The 22044-nt window shown below is 37.5% G+C and overlaps 1 protein-coding gene and 1 pseudogene across 1 annotated transcript in view; both read right to left on the bottom strand.

Moving 5' to 3' along the window:
• Nucleotides 1-22044, bottom strand: part of CNGB3 (cyclic nucleotide gated channel subunit beta 3) — a 181027-nt gene that overhangs the window by 38638 nt on the left and 120345 nt on the right. Inside the window, exons 10-13 of the mRNA XM_043976245.1 lie at nucleotides 21462-21584; nucleotides 15683-15824; nucleotides 12373-12532; nucleotides 7268-7365 (exon numbers count right to left, since the gene is read on the bottom strand). Of these exons, the coding sequence (XP_043832180.1) occupies nucleotides 7268-7365; nucleotides 12373-12532; nucleotides 15683-15824; nucleotides 21462-21584 (523 nt within the window). The remainder of the gene's footprint in view (nucleotides 1-7267; nucleotides 7366-12372; nucleotides 12533-15682; nucleotides 15825-21461; nucleotides 21585-22044) is intronic.
• On the bottom strand, nucleotides 2546-2935 carry LOC122735010 (annotated as a pseudogene).

The raw sequence follows: 22044 nt of genomic DNA, 5'->3' as shown, positions 1-22044 counted from the left end.
GGCTGTAGGCAAAATCTATGAACCTCTCAGTGTTCCAAGCATCTTTCTGAGACATCAAAGTGCAGAGAAGTTGCTGATTTGTGTTGGTGGAAGGTATTCCATACAGGGAGTTCCCCACACTAATAAAACCATAGGGTTGGACAAAAAAAATTGAGGAAGGAGAGGACACTAAGAACTTTGGAGATCAGTAAAGGTTTTCTGTTGGAGAAGTCACCTGAGCTAAACCTTGATGAAAGACAGGGATTCAAAAGGGTGGAATTGAGGAGGGATTCAATTCCCAACAAGGGGCACAGCTTATACAAAAGCATGGAGGTAGGAGATGGCCCCTTTGTTTGGGAAGTAAGAAGTAGATTAGTTTAGTAGTATGTAGAACATAATAAACCTGGAATGGTAGGCTGAAGTGAGATGATGAATGCCTTTAAATGCCAAACTGAGGAGATTGTACAGTTTGTCCTTCTGCACTGATGGCCTCAATTGAATTGACAATGCTAAATTAATTGCCATTTTCCCACTTAAATTAGTATAGACACAGCTCTTATTTTTCCTGAGCCATTGAAACTTTGACTCCCCATTTTTTTTTTTGGTTGGGAACCTTACAAAGTTGTTTTAGCATCTTTATTCAGAATTTGTTTTCTTTATGCCATTTGATACTGACAAATCTTTTTTCCAAAACAAATTCCAGAGAGCTAATATTGTGATTTTATTTGAAGAGTCACTTTTCAAGACCTAGTTTTCAGAGGCAACTCTCAAAATAAATTATCCTCTGGGCAGAAACTTCTTATTTGTTTCTCAGTTGAGGAGGGATTTATTTTTAGAGGGAAAGGCATTACAATCACTCAGAAGGTTTTTTTTCCTTCAAAGCACCTTCAAATTGGACACAAGCTCTCTCCCTTTATGGTCAGTAGAGCCTTTGATGTTGCTGAAGAAAATGCATTAGATATGTACTTGGTGGTGCCTAAGCATACACATGTGAAGTATTTCTTATTGAGATAGAGTTAACTTTCATTTATCCACACTAATGCAAGGGGCTTAGGAAAGTGATTAAAAAATAGCAGATGGGAATGAAAAATAAAACCATTTTTAGTTGTCTTTAAAATAAATAATATGATTTTTTTGGGCCTCGGCTTTATAATGCTAATTATATTTTGATTAGGTCAAATTAAATTTATTTGACCATATACCAACTGAGGGGATGCTGATCAACAAAAAACACCACTATTGTCAAATTGTATCAATAGGAATAATTAATTATGTAACTGTATTTCCCTTGGATAACAAGAGGTAAGACCAAGTCCATCTAATCTGGATTTGTTCCAATGAAATTCATTTTCTATTTAATTCTTTATATTCTGTTGTGTATATCAGTGCTTGACCTTGGCTCAGAAGATCTGAATTCAAATCCAGTCTCAGAAACTTACTATAGTTGTGTGATACTGTTATTCACTTAATCGCTGTCTGCCTCAGTTTCTTCATCTGTAAAATGGGATAATAATAGCACTCACCTCCTAGGGTTCATGTGAGGATAAAACAAGATAATTGTAAAATACTTTATAACCTTAAAGTGCTTTATTAATGCCAGTTATTATTAAAATTACTATTTTCTTTCAATTTAATCCAATTAAGTGTTTATTAAGTACCCATTATGTGACAATACTTGGTGTTGAGGATACAAAGACAAAAATGAAAATGGTCTTAGTCCTAAAGTCTGCATTCTGTAGAGGGAAATAACAATTGTACAGTGACATGAATTAAAAATATATGCCAAGTAATTTTGGGGTGAGAGATATTAACATTGTTGTTGTTCAGTTGTACACTTGTGTCTCACTCTATGTGACCCCATGGGCTTTTGTTCATTGTACTGGTTTGCCATTTCCTTCTTTAGTTCACTTTACAGATGAGGAAATTGAGGTAAACAGGGTTAAGGGACTTGCCTAGGGTCACATAGCTAGTAAGTGTCTGAGGGTGAATTTGAACTCAGATCTTTTTGACTCAAGGCATGGTGCTCTATCCACTGTACCACCTAGCTGCCTCCTAATATTAATTATTAATTAATATTAATAATTGGGGAATCATAAGATCATTGCTTTAGAGCTAGAATAGACCTCAGAGACCACCTAATGTAATCCCCTCATTTTACAGATAAGGAAATTGAGGTCTAGGGAGTTTAATTGACTTGTCCAGTCATGCAGGCAATAAACATATGTTTGGGTTTTTTTTGTTGTTGTTTGGTTTTTTTGTTTGTTTGTTTGTTTGTTTTTGTAGGGCAATGAGGGTTAAGTGACTTGCCCAGGGTCACACAGGTAGTTAAGTGTCTGAAGCTACGTGTAACACATTACCTGGTCAATTTCCCAAAATAAAGTTTCAGAACAATGACAGTAAGATGAAGGAAAGAGAAGGAAAGAGAGACCAGGAGGAATGATGTATGAATTGCCATACATGCATATTTCTTTGATGGTAGCAAGAGGAGGCCTTTTATAGATAAGTAACAGAGGAAAGGCAAATAAAAAATTTTGTAACTGAAATGCAGTATATTCTGGACAATGCTTCACTTTGCTGTCATGATTTGGACAAACTCATAGTTGACTTGCCCATCACCATTGGTATCTGCTTCCCCAATCATTTTTTCAACCGCTTCCTCTGTTAATTTCTCTCCAAAGTTTGTCATCTTATGACAAAGTTCTGCTGTACTAATTGAACCATCACTATTCTCAGCAAACACATGAAGTGCTTCTGTAATTTCTTCTTCACAGTTTGTCTTTAATTTTCATGCCATTGTCAGCAGAAATTCTGTAAAGTCAACTGTGCCATTCCTATCAGTATCTAATTCATTAATCATATCTTGTAATTCCTCTGGGGGTGGGGAGGGTTGCTTAAGTGACCTCATTACACTAATTCCTTTGTCTCCATCCTAATCAAATAGGGAAAAGATTTCTTTGAATTTTCCAGTCAGCTCACCTGTCAGCCAATCAGCTGTGTTGCAAGTGTTGCTTGAGCCCAAATTCCTATCAGAGAACTCCCATGCTCTGTAGCTGTGCTCAGAATCCACAGGCAGGATTTGAAACCAAGTGTGACTTCTCTGACTCCAGGGTCAGCACACTTTCCACAGCTGATGGCACATGAGCTTATCATTAGGTCATGGACATGAGGAGGAAGAGTGTTCTAGGCAAAGGGGGATAGCCCATGTAAAGGTGCTGCAAGGTGGGAGATAGAGTGTCATCCACGGGGTCAGAAAGAGGCCAGTTTGGCTGGAATATAATGTAAGGAAAAGCAAGATGAAACAATTTGGGAAAGAAAGGTTTGAGCAGATTTTGAAAGATTTTAATGATCAAACAGAGAAGTTTGTACTTTATGTGAGAGACAACAGGAAGCCAGTGAGATTCTTGTAGCCATGGAGTGACATGGTCAGAACTTGTGTAGAGGATGAATTGGAGAAGGAAGAGATTGAAGGCAGAGAGGCCAAATGGGAGACTATTACTGGAATTCAGAGAGAGATGATTTATTTATTTCAATGTGGTAGCTCAAAAGAAACATGATATGCACAAATTCAAAGAATCTATCCCAAATTTCCATGTGGACTATTTGCACCTGATTTGTGGTAGAGCCTTCCAAACTTGTATTGGTCTGATCAGCCACAGTTGGACACACTGTACCTTGACTCTAACATAGTGGTGTCATTTTTGTCCTCTTCAAGAATGAAGGACAACCATGCTTGACACAACAATTGGGATGTAGTCTATTTTTTTGTTTTTAGGGAAATGAGGGTTAAGTGACTTCCCCAGAGTCACACAGCTGGTAAGTGTCAAGTGTCTGAGGCCAGATTTGAACTCAGGTCTTCCTGAATCCAGGGCCAGTGCTTTATCCACTGAGCCACCTAGCTGCCCCCAGATGTAGTCTATTTTTGTAGACACCTCTTAAGACTGAGCACTTTTGTATGGCTGTTAGTTGAATAGTTTTTCTCTGTAAGAATATTTTTGATGACTCGGGCTAATTTTGGGGGCTAAAGCTGACTGGAGGACTAATCTGGGGACTTTTGACTATTTGGCTATCTGACTGCTATTAATTTAATGTGGGCCGTTTATAAAGTTCCACCACTCTGATCCACTCCCAAATTGATAAACTAAAGATTAAGAAGCCTCTTAACTAAATAATCAAAGCAGAGTTTATTTATGAGATACTATTTAAAATTAAGGATATAGGGAAATAAAATGTACAACCTGACTGCATTGCAGTGCATCTCTTTCCACTGCGTCTCTTTTCCACCTGCTGGTCCTGGAACTTCTTTAATACAATAAGGGCCTTAGCCGCCACTTGCCTTAGGGCACTCAGGTCCTTTATTCTAACTCTGAGCCCCTTTCACTTTGTAAATCCCCCTGCTTCTAACTTTCCTCTCTTTACTGCCATCACTGAACCCTTATATTTCTCTCTCACTGACCTGTCTGTCTGCTCTGTCAGTCTGCTCTTTGGCCTCTCTTTTGCTGCCCCTCTAATCTTGTCAGCCAGCCTCCAGTCCTCTTCTCAGCCTCCTAGTCCTTTAGCCTTCTCCTGTTTCCTCATAGCCCTGTCTGTCTTCTCCAACCTTTCTAATCTCGTCCGCTCTCCCCCTGAGTCTAACTCCCAGGTCTATATATACCTTTTCTTCTCTCCACTCAAATCTCGGGGCTTCTTGCGCCCCCACAGACCAAGCTAATCTGCCAGCCAGGGCTGCGGCTAGGGCTGGGGGGATGCTCGAGCATCCTGTGCCTCAGCATAGGCTATCCCAGATCTTTCGGATAGCTCCGCTCAGGTTGGAGGGAGCTGGGGGCTTTTTTTCCCCCAGCTGTCTGACCTGGCATTGTGTACAGCCCATGGGGCTTTTCGGCTCAGCTGAAGCAGAGGGGGAGGGGCACCAGCACCTCCCACACAGAAGAGACCCTGAGGGCCTAAGGCTTTCTGATCTAAAGGTAGGGTCCCCAAATCAAAATAAATTTCCACATCTCTTTAGCCAGTCCCTTTTCAACATCTGGCAATCGCTCCTAGGAGAATGTTCCCCACAACTACTAAACTATACAATATAGTGGATAAAAGTTTCAACATAGGAAGAAAATTAGCAGTGGACAAGCTTAGTGATTCAAAGAAGACATTATCTATGAAGAGAGGCAGTGGTAATAAATATTGAGTGACTAAGTCGGGATCCCAAAAGTCAAGCTTAGTCAACTAAGCTTCTTCCATGTATCAGGCACTGTGCTAAGCCTGTTCTCCAGGAACTCACAGTCTGATTGAGGAAACACTATACAAAGACCTATGTACAAACAAGTTATATACAGAATAAATTGGAGGTAATCTCAGAGGGAAGGCATTAAGATTAAGGATGACTGTAAAAGGCTTCTTGCAGAATGTAAGACTTTAACTGAGACTTGAAGAATCAGAGATCCTAGGAAGCAGAAATGAGAAAGAAGAGAGTTCCAGGCTTGGGGGACAACTTGTGAAAATTCCTGCAGTAAACCAGCCCTGGAGTCAGGAGGAGCTGAGTTCAAATCCGGCCTCAGACACTTGACACTTACTAGCTGTGTGACCTTAGGCAAATCACTTAACCCCAATTGCCTCACTTAAAAAAAAAAAGAAAAAAAAGAAAATTCCTACAGTAGAGAGATGAAGTGTCTCGGGCAAGGAATAGTCAGGAGGCCAATGTCACATATCACAATGTATGTAGAAGGGAATAATGCGTAAGAAGACTGGAAAGATAAGAAGGGCATAAATTATAATAGAACTTAAAAGCCAAATAAAGGATTTTTGATTTGACCCTGGAGGTAGGAGGGAGCCACTGGAGTTTATTAGGGAAGGGGTGATATGGTTAGACTTGCTCTTTAGGAAGATCAGCTTGACATTTGAGTAGAGGAAAGACTGGAGTTGGGAGAGTTGAGACAAGGAGTCCAGTCAGTTGGCTATTGCAATAGTTCAGGCTAAGATCTCGATAGGCTAAGATCATAAGTCCAAATTTGATATGATGAAATATGAGAGTGAGAAATTTGAAGTCCTACATTTGTATGAAAAAATTCACTTCAAGAAAACAATATGGGGCAATTGTGAAGAACAATAGTTCATCTGCAGAAGACCTCAGGGTTTTAGTGGACTTTAAGCTCAATTGTACAGCTAGGTGTATTCAGAATTGATTGAATGACTCACTTCAAAGAACAATGATTAATTGATTTATGAACCTGGAGAAAGGTTTCTGGCAGAGTACCCTAGATATGTCTATTCTTGGTCCTATGCTGTTCAACATTTTGATAAACTGCTTGGATAAAGAAATAGATGGCACGTATAAATTTAGAGATAACACAAAACTAGAAGGCGTAATATAGTATATGTCAAAGATTTAATCCCCAAAGATCCCACCATGCTAGAGTCACTTAACCTCTGTTTGCCTCTGTTCCTTCATCTGTAAAATGTGATAATAATAGCACCTACCTCCCCAGGTAGTTGTGGGGATTTAATGAGGTAATTTTTATGAAGGATTTTGCAAACCTTAAGGTGTCATCTACATGCTAGTTACTATATTGTTATGATGATGATGATGATGAATTTTATATATTTAAAGTATACATACATATACATTATATAATGAAAAGTAATTTCATGGAGGAAGATACTAATAGTCGGGAAAACCACAAAAAGCTTTTTGAAGAAGATAAGATTTGAACTGAGTCTTGAAGGAAGACAGGGAAATTAAGAAGCGGAGTCTTCAAGGCTAGCTCACTCTCAATTTACTATTCTTTACTTAAAGTTGTATAGTAAATTGAACAAGAATTTAATGACTTTAAATCTCTATAAATGTGTAAAAAAGTATATTTCTACAAAAACTACAAAGAAAACCCCCTGAAACACTTAGAGGTTCAGATCCCAAAGCCTTCAGAAAGGGAGACATGATTAAGCTTGATAACCAGATCTTTGAGTCAATCTGGACCTAACAAGGGTCTGGCTTGATAGACATGGTTAAGGCACATTCAGAAACCAGATGACTCCACACATGCACCATAGAGTGTAATTATATTTACATTAATGTAAATAAAATTAACAATCTGAAGAAATCAGGAGATAGAGGCAAGTAGACAAAGGGGAACAAATGAAAGCTTTGCTGGGAAAAAAAAACTAGAAAGTTATTTTCTTAAACACCCTTAATTTTTGAGTTTATTACAGCTTATGGTAAAAGTTATTTCTCTAAAAGTGATCATGGTTCATATTCTACAGACCCAAGGAGTGGTGTATGACCCCTTATTGCATAAGCACTTGCTTTGAACAAGTCGATCTTATTCACGATGTTGAAGTTCACATCAATGGCAATGGCCAATTGCATCTTGATTGGCAGGTGTTCCAGGAATTCTGATTCATCTTCAAAAAGGAAAAAAAAAAAGAGATGTGGACATATTCACCAAAATGGGAAGGTTCATTACATAATAAACAGGAATAGATAAAATAGATGTGATGAAGGAAATCGAGCAATTAAAATTAGTGTATTATTTTTTGTTGACATTATAATTAGTGCACATCTACAGAAACAATATTCAATAAATGGGAAGAGCCAAGTCAATAAGCATTTGTTAAGTGCTTGCTATGTGCCAGCAGAAAAAATTGCTGGAATGGAAACCAAGAGACCCATATTCTAGATTGGGCTCTGCTGGTGAACTTAACTATAAAATGGTGATAATGCTAACTTTTTTTTTCTGCATCCGTGAAATGGTTAATGAGAGCCTATATATGAAAATTCTTTTTTTTAAAAAACTTTTAGAATGGAAGATGCAATGCAAAGTATTATTTAATTATAATCATTATTGTCAATATGATCATTTTCTCAAAAAGGTGACTTTTGCCAGACTTCTTTTTCTATAGAGGAGTACAAATAAGACACAAAATATTCAGGCAAATAAAATATATGATAAATGACATAGCTTAATGCTAGGTGCTAACATCACATCAATTTTTATGTTACTAATTTTGAAATTCCAGGTGTTTTATTGAGAATTATAGAAAAGGAAAAATTGCAGTTATGTTCCGATCACTGATTTTAAGTCTGAAAAATTTTAATGGAATTAGTGTATTAATCCATTGTTTTGCTTCAGGGGCTAATAGTCACAGGGTATTGGGGGAGTATTATTAGGAAAGAGGGAAGAATCTTGATTATTTGAATTCTATCCTGCTTTACCTGCTTTCAGGATAGCTCTAGGAGCTCCTTTAAGATATGTACTCCCCTCTTTCCCCCGCCATTCTAATGGAGATGATGGCCAGAGAGATAGCTAAAAATGACAGGAGGGGAAACAGAGGGTGGTAGCCTCCTTCACTAGTGAGAAAGTGCCAGAGGTTAGTTTTTAGTCTTTAAACCAAATGGTTCCCAGAGGCACTAAAAGTCTGCTTTATTCTTTTTTAAGTGAACTTTTTAGGGCATTGAGTTTGGCTCTAAGGATACCATTTATCAGCAGCAAGCACTGCAAAATGTCCTGGGGGACACAGCAACTTTGTGGCCACCCAGTGGCATTAATTCTTTAAGGTCACCAAGACACCAGTTAACATACTAAAGCATCCACTTAGTTGCTTGAAAGAATTATGATCTCTCTGCACATACTTATCGAACTCCCTGGAGGTGGGAGGATAACATAGCCTTGGAAAATCTGGTTGGCTATTTAAGAAAAAAAATACCCATCTAGCAAATTCCTTATATAAAAACTGTGTATATTTAAAGACATCCAAATCATTCAATTATTTGGTTTTGAGACTACCTTTTCTCAAATCCAACTAGCCTCAGTTTCTACCACAAAGAAGAAAGAAAAGGCTATGTTTTGAATAATAATAACTCTGGCTTATATTTGTTGAGTGCTTTCAATTCAATATAGTTCAATATAATAAGCATTTAGTGAATGCCTACTATGTAAAAGGCACTGTGCCAGGTGGTTGTTGTCATTTATGCTTGAAGAGGACCAAAATAACATCACTATGTTGGGGTCAAGGTAAAGTGTGTTGCACTGTGGCTGATCAGACCAATATGAACTCTGAGGGCTCCACCACAGGTTGAGCACAAATAGTTCACATGAACATTTGGAGTATAGATGTCTCTAAATTTGCACATCTCTTGTTTCTTTTGAGCTATTGCAATTCTGCTTTGCTCATAGATAACAGCACCTTTGATTCAGGCATGCCATGCTGGGTGGTCCTTTGCAACTCTCTCACATGTCGTAAAAGTGATTCTAAAGTTTTTCAGAGAGACCTTGAGAATGTCATATCTCTTCTGACTTTTGTGTGAGCACTTGACTTGTGTGAGTTCTCCATAAAATAGTCTTTTAGGTAAATGTACATTTGGCATTCAAACAACATGGTCAGCCTATTGGAGTTGTGCTCTCTGCAGTAGTTTGAATACTTGGCAATTTAGCTCGAGAAGGGACCTCAGTGTCCAGTACCTTATCTTGCCAGGTGATCTTCAGAATCTTCCTAAGATAATTCAAATGGAAACAATTCAGTTTCCTGGCATGGCACTGGCATGTTGTCCAGGTTTCACAGCATATAACAGTGAGGTCAGCATAATGGCTCTATAGACCTTCAGCTTGGTAGGCAGCCCAATACCTTTTCTCTCTCTCTCTTTTATAGAGATGAACAATGGGAGCATCCTTGACCTCCTGGGGGATAACCTACTCTTGTCATATAACTCAGAAAATTTTAGTGTGTTTGTATGAGCAATGGATCCCCTGCCTTATAAATCTCAGTTGGAATAGAACCAACACCAGGAGCTTTGCCACATGAGAAGTGCCTGACAGCATTCAAAGTCTCTTCTTTGGTTGGAAGCATGGCTATAGCAAGATTGATTTCCACTTGAGATATATGGTCAGTGACTTCAGCATTGATTGATGATGATTGAGAACACTATGGAACTGTTTAGTCTATGTCTCCAGGATCATGTCCTTATCACTAATCAATGTGACTCCATCAACAATGAGTAGTTGAGATGCACCATAGGTCTTTGGTTCATAAATAGTCTTCAGGGAATCATAAAAGCACTTTGTATTGTTACTATCAGTGTAAAACTGAATTTATCTGCCTTCTTATTTTACCAAGAATCCCATATCTTTCTAAGCTTCACTTGTACTTTACTTTTTTTTTTTTTTTTAGTGAGGCAGTTGGGGTTAAGTGACTTGCCCAGGGTCACACAGCTAGTAAGTGTTAAGTATCTGAGGCCGGATTTGAACTCAGGTACTCCCGACTCCAAGGCCAGTGCTCTATCCACTGCGCCATCTAGCTGCCCCTGTACTTTACTTTTAATGGAGTTAAATGCTGCCTTCTTAGGGACATGAACTATCCTGTTGATAAACCCTGTAGAGTTCTTATTTTTTGTTTATTAGCTTCTGAATTTCCCCGTTATTTTTGTCAAACGAATCTTGATGTTTGTGAGTATTCTGGCCCAGATGAGTAAATAAGGTTCTGTACACCAAATCTCTGAAAGCTGCCTACTCCTTTACTGCTCCATTGTTGCCAATCGTTTGTTGGCTCAGATTTCCCTCTAAGTCAGCAAGAAATGGTTCATGCTCTAATCTGTTGACATTAAATCTACTGGTAGTCATCTTGTCTTAGGGTCACCAGTTTTATTGATTGTGAATATTTAGCTTGGAGAGGATATGTCTATGATCAGTCCAGCACTCTGTGCCACACATTGCCTTCATCACTTCACATTCTTTCTGTCTCTTTTCCTTATAATGATATAGTATATTAAATATAATGTTTACTAAGAGGGTGTACCTATGAAGTTTTTTTTTCATTTAGGTAAACAGAAGACAGTTTTATTGATGAAAAGGTCATGAGATGCATAAATCTTCAGTAATAAATGACCATTGCTGTTGCTGTTTTTGGTTCCATTCCTTCCAAGGATTACTTGTCATGTCTGGTAGTCTGTACCTACTAGTACATCAAAGTCACCCAGAATTATAAACTTGTCCTCTTTTGGGACCTTGATGCTGAGGGTCTCCAGGTCTTCATCCAGTTTGATTTTGGTAAGTTGGACTTCATCTGCCAGCCTTGTTTCACTCAGGGATGCTATTTAGATGTGATTTATCTTACAATAAGAGATGTTTGTCTTTCAGTTCTACTGGATTTCATGTTAGGTGAGCAGTGTGGTCCTTTAAAAGGTTGCTCAGAGGGGCAGCTAGGTGGCACAGTGGATAGAGCACCGGCCCTGGAGTCAGGAGGACCTGAGTTCAAATCTGACCTCAGACACTTAACGCTTACTAGCTGTGTGGCCCTGGGCAAGTCACTTAACCCCAATTGCCTCACTAAAAAAAAAAAAAAAAGTTGCTCAGACACCCAAGGGCTGTTAAATCCCACCTGCTGCTTTAATCCAGTGAGAAGACAACCCTACGCCCTGGGTCACTTGTGTATGGGGTTGTGACTACAGCTCCCAGTGTATCTGTGCCTGCTGTTTCATTACTTGCCTGTCACCAGAGGGCTTTGAAATAAATAAAAATGGTTACAACAGGTATGAGTCTTTTGACTTGCACATAAGTTGGATTTAAGTGAGAAACAGTTGTGTGAAGATGTCAGCCTCATTCTCTCTTCCAGAGTTACCAGAGTCCAAGCACCAAGAAAAAAGTCAAGATGACTGGTGATGCTAATGGTTGCAAGTGGATGATCTTAGCATCTTTGATGTCTAGCCAAGCTCTAAGTGCTTCACTGCTCCTACTTCAGCTGCCTTCATGGTCATTGGAACAAAATGTTTGCATCTGCCCATTCTACCAGTGGCAGTCTTCACATGCTTTGGGCAGACATCCCCCTAACTCACCTATAGGTTTGAAGCCAGTCAGTTACCCTCAACCTGGTTTAGCCCTTGAAATGACTTATCAAGGTGTGGCCACCATGTGTATTATAGCTTCTTGGGGCCACAGGTGAGAGTTGGGTGACAGGTGGGCACCAAAGGTGGATGAGCAACCCTGAAAAGGACTTGGTAGCCCTCATAATAGAGGTACTAGTTTTTTTTGAACACCCATACACCCCAAGCAAGTAATGGGAATATGAAGATAAAGAGAAAACTGTCGCTGACCTCAAGGAATTTTCCTTCTTTCATCAACAAGATGCTTTTAGGTACTTTCCTCCAATAAGTTTAATATAGAAATTCACACTTAATCTGCTGTTTTAGGGTTTATAGAGTACTTATCTTACACTATGAGGTATATAGTGAAGCTGTTATTTATTACACCTGTTTTAGAGGTGAGGGAATGCAGGTTAAAATACATTTTAAGTGATTTGTCTAAAGACAAACAAATGATATGATGCAGAGCTCAACCTTATCCTCAAGTCTTTGCATTTCAGTTCTAACCCTCATAGCACTACTTTTCAAGGACAGAGTGAGTAGTTAGGCACACCTACCCAACATTCTTTGAGAAGTCCAAGTATATTCATACCAAGTCCGAACACGGTTCTGCACTATTTTGGGTATTGAATACATATTCATATAAGAGATGGTATTGTCCATGCAGACACGGAAGTGGTTCTGATTGGCAGTAGCTGCTCCAATGACATCTCTCATCTGAAAACATAAATTTCATCATTTCTGTTGTTTTTCATATGTTTCTATAAATGGTGGTAGAAGATAAAGTAAAAAAAAAAGTAAAGTTGCATGCAATTAGTCTTTTGATTTGATAACATTCTTACTCCTTACTGATTTATGGGCCATTCATTTTCGAAAATGCCATAGGCTGTGATTACATTGGTGCTGGGGAAGAGAGAGTGATCAAGAACTTATAAGCACCTACTATGTGCTAGGCCCTGAATTAAGTATTTTACAAATATGATCTCATTTGATACCAGAATGAAGTGGAAGATTAGTAACTTCTTGGCAGAATAGCTATGCAATCCAGATGTCAGGAGTCAAAGTTGAATAATGTACATGGATTATGAAGGTTGACTGTCTTAATAATCCTGATTCACTGGATAAATGATAACTCCCAATTTCATTTTGTACTATTTATATGATGTTAAATAAGTCTTTGCTTGGAGGATAGTATACATCCAAATTTAAAATATGCTGAGATTATTTGACTATCCTCAGCAGCTATGGTGGTAATGAAGGAATGATTACATTTCAATTCATGAATGCTGATAGCTGAGATATAAAAATTCATTCTAAATTAAGCCTCATCTTTAAGGTCTTAGTCCAGAAACAGATGTATAATTTAATTCTTTGTATTCATCTTCCACTTCTCTCCTAAACCAGGAAACAAGTGGTTGAAATTTGTTTTGTGTATTTAAAATGGGGGTGGGAATCAATGACCTTTTCATCCAGGAGAGGTGAAACTACGTGGTATCTTTTTTTCTTTGTCTTGCCCAGTACATGTGCTATAAAAGATACATGAGTGGATTAAAGCCAAATAATGTGTATTATTATTCAGTCATAGTGTGTTAGAGTCAGGTCCCCATTGGTGAGAATCATAAATCCTGTGAAGTGGTCACATGTATTCAAATTTGAACTATTCAAAGTTATAATTATATAAAATATGGTAATAGTTCTAGTCCAATAGAAATATGCAGTGCAAAAAATGTTACTGCTTCACAGGACTCATGATTTGAACTAATCAAGACTTATATGTAGAGTGGAAATAGTACTGGCCTTGGAATCAGGAATGGCCTAGTTTCAAATAGTAACTCTCAAATTTATGCACTATGTGATCATGTGCAAGTCACTAAATTTCTCTAGGTCTGTCTCATTATCTGTATAATGGGAATGGTAATGTACCTATGTCATAGGTTTGTTGTAAGGATTAAATGAGATAGTGTATATAAAGTGCTTAGTAAAACATTAATAGTCTTCAAGTAGTCTCAGAATATTGTCTACAGTGCTATTTAAAATGAAATTCACCAATATACCATCACAGACTCAAAACGGAATATAACCTGCATATTAAATGCCATACCATTAAAAATAGAAGAGAATGAGCTCAAGTACTCTTCATAGCACTGGCTAAGGGAAAAGTTCTTAACCAATAAGGGACAGTAATAAATACAAAAGAAAACATACTCAAAATTGAAAAGCTTTTGCATGAACAAAATTAGTACAACTAGGATAAGAGAGAAAGTTGTTAATTGGGGGAAACTGTATCAAAATCCCTGACAAGGCTCTAATAACCAAGAACTATAGGGCACTAACACCAATATATAAGACAAAGAATTATTATGCAATGGATAAGTTGTCAAAGGATAATGAAGACACATCTTTTAAGAATTGCAAATTTTAACCATAAGATTGCTCCAAATGACTACTAAGAGAAATGTAGATCAAAACTCACACCTAGAAATGGACAAATATTGACAAAATATAAGAATAGGCTAGCTGAAGGGATAGTAAAAACATTGGCTTACTAATATGCTGTCAGTAGAACTGTGAAATGGCCCAATCATTCTGGAAAACAATGTGGAATTATGATAAGAAAGTGACTAAGGCCATACCCTTTGATCCAGTGATCTAATTGTTAGACATATACCTCAAGGATATCAGAGGCAGAAAAGGCCTATAAAAACCGAAATATTTATAATAACACTTTTTATATTAACAAAGAACTAGAAACAAAGAATTATAAAGTAGATGCCCATTGATTGGGGAATGGCTGAACTAATAGTGATACATGAATAACGGCATATTGCTATGCTATAAAGTGATGATAATGAAGAATTCAGAAAAACATGGGAAGATTTATATGAGCTCATACAAAATGAAAAGCAAAATAGATAATAAAATGTACATAGTGCTTTAAGGTTTACTAAGCCCTCTTACATGTGTTACTTTTCAGGGTTGTGGATTCTATTATTATTTCCATTTTATGTTTAAGAAACTGAGACTGAGGGGCAGCTAGGTGGCGCAGTGGATAAAGCACTGGCCTTGGATTCAGGAGGACCTGAGTTCAAATCCAGCCTCAGACACTTGACACTTAACTAGCTGTGTGACCCTGGGCAAGTCACTTAACCTTTATTGCCCTGCAAAAAACAAACAAACAAACAAAAAGAAACTGAGACTGAGAGAGGTTAAGTGACTTGCTTGGGGTCACACAGCTAGTAAATATCTGAGAAGGGATTTAAACTTAAATCTTCTTGCTGACATACCCAGCATTCTTAAGCTCTGTACCTATGTACTAACATACACAATTATTAAACTAATATAAATGCAAAGAAAAAAATAAACTGAGCACTATTTAATTATAATGATCAAACTTTGTCCTGAAGAAGAGAGAAGAAAATGCACAACCCTCTCTTCATTAGAAAGGTGGAGGACTGGGGGAAGGTAGCTAGGTGGCACAGTGGATAGAGCACCAGCCCTGGATTCAGGAGGACCTGAATTGAAATCTGACCTCAGACACTTAACACTCACTATCTGTGTGACCCTGGGCAAGTCACTTAACTCCAATTGCCTCCCCCCCCCCCAAAAAAAAGAATAAAAAAAAAAGAAAGGTGGAGGACTATATGGTGTGTGGAACACTATATATACTGTTAGACTTAGTTAATGTGTTGGTTGGTTTTAAAAACTTTTATTACCTTTATCTCTGTCTTTTTTATTTTTTGTTGTAAGGGATGCTTTTAGATAGGGGAGAAAGGGAGAGATATTTAGAAATGAAGTTGGTTTAAAAATAAGAATATAAATAAAAAATGAATGTAACATATATCTAGAAATTAATTTATTTAACTTTACCTGTCCAATTAGGCTGGAGAACACAAAAACCCCAGAGAAAAAATTCAAGAGTTGGAAGGTAATCTCAAATGTGTTTTGTGGTTCTGGAAGACCACCAATGGTAATTAAACTTCGAACTGCCCAGTAGTAACATCTCAGATATCTGTGAATAGAAAGAATTTTCATTTAGGTTTTTAATCTGACATTAGTCACTAATATTGAAGGATCATGATGCCTACTTATAAGCTCTTCTCTCAACTTACCTATAAACATTATAGTAACTTCAATATAGAAATATATACATAATTTCCAAATATATCATGTTGTTCTGGTAATGGCCCATAGACAAACATATCAGAGCTACTACGTATTATCTTATTTTATTTTATTTTTTTTTGTGAGGCAATTGGGGTTAAGTGACTTGCCTAGGGTCACACAGCTAGTAAGTATTAAGTGTCTGAGGCTGGATTCAAACTCAGGTCCTCCTGAATCCAGGGCTGGTGCCCTATCCACTGCGCCACCTAGCTGCCCCTACTATGTCTTAATTATTATCTTAATTCAGAAAACAAGGAGGAACACCATATATGCTAGCATATTAGCTGAATGGAAATAGGGAAATAGGGAAAATGCTATTAGAAAAATTAGAATTTGGCCAATGATAACAACTCTCCACATCTTGTCAGAGAGAAATACTGTAAAACCTTCAGTGTCTTGAGATGGTCAAAACATTTGGTTTGAAAAGAAAAAAAACCCCTCTATTAACAAATTGTAGTTTGGTATAATGCTCAGAATTTCCTTTTCAGTGGAGAAAAATGATTCATTTTGGAATTCATTTGGACAGAGCTAGGGCAAAATGCTTGAGATACCTTGCTTATTGCCCATGGCTCACTCCCTCTAGGCACATCATGGGACCTGGGAAGAACCTCTGGGAAAAGAGCTATGGGAGCTGTGTGGAGATTAAAATTTGGAGATCTTTAGAAACTAGACATTCATTCATTCAATCAATCAATCAATCAATCAATCAACAAATATTTAAGAAGTTCTGGCTATGTGTGAGAACTGAGGATACCATATAAAGAATGAAATAGTCGCTAGGAGTTTATGTTCAAATGGGACACTTACTAGCTGTGTGACCCTGGGCAAGTCACTTAACCCCAATTACCTCACCGAAAAAAAGAACAAAAGAGAACAATTGAACAACCATATGTAAAGCACTGTGTTAGAAACCAAGGATAGAAAATAGATATGACAGACACCCTGCTCTTAAGAATCTTATCATCTAAGGGGCAGCTAGGTGGTGCAGTGGATAGAACACTGGCCCTGGATTCAGGAGGACCTGAGTTCAAATCTGGACTCAGACACTTGACACTTACTAGCTGTGTGACTCTGGACAAGTCACTTAACCCCAATTGCTTCACCAAAAAAAAAAAATGACAGCTTTTGTATCTTTTATATAAATGTATATTTTCATCTTTGAATAAGATTCCACAGTGCTCTGCACTCATTTAAAAAAAATTACTGAACATACTTCTTGATTATACTCCATATTAGAAACCACAGAATTTCTATACTGGAAGCTTTTATTTCCTTTAAAAATATATTTTTGGGGCAGCTAGGATGGTGCAGTGGATAAAGCACTGGCCCTGGATTCAGGAGGACCTGAGTTCAAATCCAGCCTCAGACACTTGACACTAGCTGTGTGACCTCAGGCAAGTCACTTAATCCCCATTGCCCCTTGGTAACAAAACAAAACAAAACAAAACAAAATTTTATTTATTTTGTTATATATTCCCCAATTATATGTACATTTAAAATATTCATTAAAAATTTAGTTCCAAATTTTCTCTCTCCTTCTGGTCCCTTCCCCTTCTTTGAGAAGACAAGCAATTTGATATTGATTATACTGTGAAGTTATATAAAACACATTTCCACATTAGCCATGTCACAAAAGAAAATACAGACAAAAAATTAAAAAAAGAAAAATAAGGAAAGTTTAAAAAAAGTATGTTTCAATCTAATTCAGAGTTCATTAGTTGTCTATCTGGAGGTGGAGCATTTTTCATTACAGGTCCTTTGGAATTGTCTTAGATCATTGTCTTGATCAGAGTAGCTAATCTTTCACAGTTGATCATTATTATAATATTGTTGTTACTGTGTACAACATTCTCTTGGTCCTACTCACTTCACTTTGCAGCAGTTCTTATAAGTCTTCTAAGGTTTTTACAGAATCATACTGCTCATCATTTCTCATAGCACAATTATAAACCATGACATGTTCACTCATTTCCCAATTGATGGCCATGCCCTCAATTTTCAAATTTTTGTCACCACAAAAAGAGCTGCTATAAATATTTTTGTGTAAATTGGTCCTTTTCCCTTTTCTTTGATCTCTTTGGGATACAGATCTAGTAATGGTCTTTCTGGGTCAAAGGGTACACACAGTTTTATACTGTTTTTAGGTATAGTTCTAAATTATTTTCCAGAATGGTTGGATCAGCTCACATCTCCACCAACAGGACATTAGTGTCCCAATTTTTCCACATCACTTCGAAAATTTTTCATTTTCTTTTTTGTCATGTTAGCCAATGTATCGAGTGTGAGGTAATATCTCAGAGTTGCTTTTTAAAATTTGAATTCCTGTAATCAGTAGTGATTTAGAGCATTTTTATGTGACTTTTGATAGTTTTGATTTCTTTCTCTGAAAACTGCCTGTTCATATCCCTTGACCATTTATCAAATGGGGAATGGCTCTTATTTTTATAAGTTTGGCTCAACTTTCTATATATTTGAGAAATAAAGCCTTTATCAGAGAAACCTGCTGTAAAGCAAAGTTAGGTATAAAGTAGATAATTTTGATTACGTTAAATTAAAAAGGTTTTGTACAAATAAAACAAATGTAGCCAAGATCAGAAGGAAATAGAAAATTGGGAAAACTTGTTTTTTTGGGTGTTTTTGAGGGGCAGTTAGGGTTAAGTGACTTGCCCAGGGTCACACAGCTAGTAAGAGTCAAGTGTCTGAGGCCAGATTTGAACTCAGGTCCTCCTGAATCCAGGGCCAGTGCTTTATCCACTTTGCCACCTAGCTGCCCCTGGAAAAAAACCTTTTAATAGACAGTTTATCAAATAAAGGTCTCATATAACAAAATAAAGATGTTTGTCAAATCTATAAGATTATAAGTTGATTGATAATTGAGAATTTATAATAATAACCCAATTGATCAAATGATCAAAGGATATGAACAGGCAGTTCTACAATGAAGAAATCAAAACAATCTACAGTCATATTTAGTTCAGACTACTTGGAAGAGATAACAAAGGCTTTTCAGTCTTAGCCATCCATGAATAAAGATACTCTCTACTTTATACCAGATAAGAAGTCCTGCAGCTTTTTCTAGGGACTCTCAGATGAGGGGCCTACCACCTCCTGAGGCAGCCCACTCCATTTTTATATAGCTACAATTTTTATGAAGTTTACTTCTCAACCTAAACTTCCTTCTTTATGATTTATAATTTCTACCCATTGCTTCTAGTTCTTTCCTCTGGAGCTAAGCAGAACAAATCATTTAAGCCCTTGGGGTTACTTTAAGACAGTCACAATGCTGCCATTTTCACTTCTCCAGGCTAAATAACTCCAGTTACTTCTTCCAAAACTCGTACTGTATAGCATGGATTAGAGGACTTTGACTATCATCTTCATGGCCATCCTCTGAATACTCTCTAGCTTATCAATGTTATGTCTAAGTTGTGGAGACCAGAAGGGAACACAGTACTTCAAATGAAAACAAGAGGACTCACACCTCACAAGTTCTTGGTCTTATAGCTTATCATCACCAACAAAGATTGCATTTAGCTTCCCCAGCTGCCATATTGTAATAACAATAGCTAACATTTATATAATGCTTACTATGTGCCAGACACCATGTTAAGCTCTTTACAAATATGATCTCATTAGATCCTCACAATAACCCTGGAAGGTAGATGCTACTATCATCCACATTTTGCAGTTGAGGAAACTGAGGCAGACAGAGGTTAAGCATTGTGAACAGGGTTGTACAACTAGTAAGTATTTGAAGCTGGATTTAAATTCCATTCTTTCTGACTCCAGGACTAACACTTTATCTACTGTGTCACTTAGCTGTCCCTCAGTGGGGGAAACAACATGCAACCAGCTATATACAAATGGGATAGATACATGATGAATTGGAGATAATCAATGGGAAGAAGGCACTGATCATCAGGAGGATCAGGACAGGCTTCTTGTAGAAAGCAGAATTTTTTAACTGGGACTTGAAGGAATCCAGGAAAACCAGGTGCATAGAAGAAGAAGGAGAGTATTCCAGGGATAGTGGGGACAGTAAGTGAAAATGCATGAATGGGAGATGGAGCATCTTCTGCTAGGAACAGCAAGCAGCTCATTGTTACTGGATTGTCTGGTATGTGAGTGTGAGTAGGGGATCATATGTATTTTTATGAAGTATGGATGATTTTAAACCACTTAAGAGACCATTCTTATAAAATTCACTTTAATAAAGGGAACAGAATTGCTTCTTTTGTGCTTTACTCACAGTTTAGTTCAGATTCTTGGTGAAATGATGCTCACATTTTTTGGCTCTTAAGCCAGAATGGCCATGACTAGTTTCTGACACTGTACTGTAAATACAGGCAGATTATTTTCCAGTGTGAAAAGAGTAGTTACAATACAATGCTATTGCCCGAGTCTCCCAATATTCAGATACATGCCTATCCCTATTCCTACTTCTCACTAATTTAAACTGTAAACTCCTTGGGTCTGTGTCCTTTCTTTCTGTGTATTTGCAGTGCTGGACTTAGCACATTGCATCATGCTTAATTTATATTTGTTGAATTGAATCATCTCAGAAAAAAGTTATGACTGAGTAAACTGATCTCATTGCTTGAATACATTGACATTTATACTCACATGTTTTCTATTAGTGTACTTTATAAGCAGCTTAATTTTCTATCCTAATTAGTCATTTGGTTTGAGGGGAAAAAACCCAGGCAATTCTATTTACATTAGTTCATTTTCCAAAGGAAGGAACTTACAGGATTAGTTACAAGCCTTTCCAACAAACCATTACCTGGTTTTTATGCCTGTCAGTAGGCCTCTATGATTTTAAATTCATTAAAACCAGGTATGGGAAAAAAAGTCCAAATACTTTTCTACCACCCTTTATCCACTCCAGGTACTATATAATTCTGTCTAGTGTTTCCACTCTCTTTCCTTTATCCTATAATTGCCATCCTCCCCCAGCTGCTATGAGTTGCCCTTGATACTACATACTAATACCTGCTACTTTCCAGCAAGGACATTGCTTTACAATATGCCCATATGCGATTTTCACTGGAGCAGAAAACTAGTGAGGCCTCTTTCAAGCCCAAGGCCTTTGTCCCTTTGGAAAGGAAACTTCACTATTAAATAAGCCAGTGACATCTCACTGTAAACTACATCCTGATTCTACTCCACTAATCTTTTCAAATGATCTCTTATGCCTTGAACACTTGCATGCCTAATCGGTAAGTTTAATTTACGGCCCTTGTTACTTTCTAAATGTTTAATTGAGTTAGTGGTTATAGCTGACTCATAAACCCATAAAACCCCTCAGTGGTAAACTAATTATTCACTGCACCTGCCCACCAAATAATTAGCATCATTCATTACTAACAATCAGCAGTGGGGTTGTTGAAAAGATAGTTATCTAAACAGTTGTAAAAAAAAAAAAAGACATACCTTGAAATAGAAGCCGAGAAAAATAAATGTTTCTCTCAAAATTAGCACTTACCTATTTCCTTTCCCATCATATACCCATTTAGTGCTACCAATTCCTTCATAGTTTGAAGCCCAGTAATAAATGCATGCATTAATATGTAGGATGAACAGCAGGTATCCAGTGGTTCGAATGACTCTGTCAGGAATAACATATGCCAAGCAAGGATTAATGTTTTTACTGGAATATGGCCTATTCTTTTCCCCTGAAGTTCCCCCCAGACTCTCTTGCTTTCACTTCTAGTACTGTTAACTCTCATTAAGAATCCTGAAGTGATGGTGCCATGGCCTGTTTTCTGGCTCCAGCATATTGACTGGGTCTGACAAAGTGAGAAAAAAGGATCTTGTTTTCTCCATTCACACATGGTATGAATCAGCTCCATGAAAGACTTGGCCTCCAGGGTCATCTCTGTGCTTGGAGCCTCTTAAAGCACAACATGCTGATTTAACTGGATATCTCAGAAAGACTCATGGGATTCCATCCTAGAATTCAATATGACTGAAAGACTCTTTGCAAGAGGGTTAGAAGAACAAAAAGAATGTATTTCAGATGAGGTCTGAGGTGTGGTGACAGAGACATAAGCAGGACTTGCAAAAGA

Source organism: Dromiciops gliroides, chromosome 1 (assembly GCF_019393635.1).
Source record: "Dromiciops gliroides isolate mDroGli1 chromosome 1, mDroGli1.pri, whole genome shotgun sequence".
NCBI lineage: Eukaryota > Metazoa > Chordata > Mammalia > Microbiotheria > Microbiotheriidae > Dromiciops > Dromiciops gliroides.
This window is presented reverse-complemented; position numbering and strand designations above follow the sequence as displayed.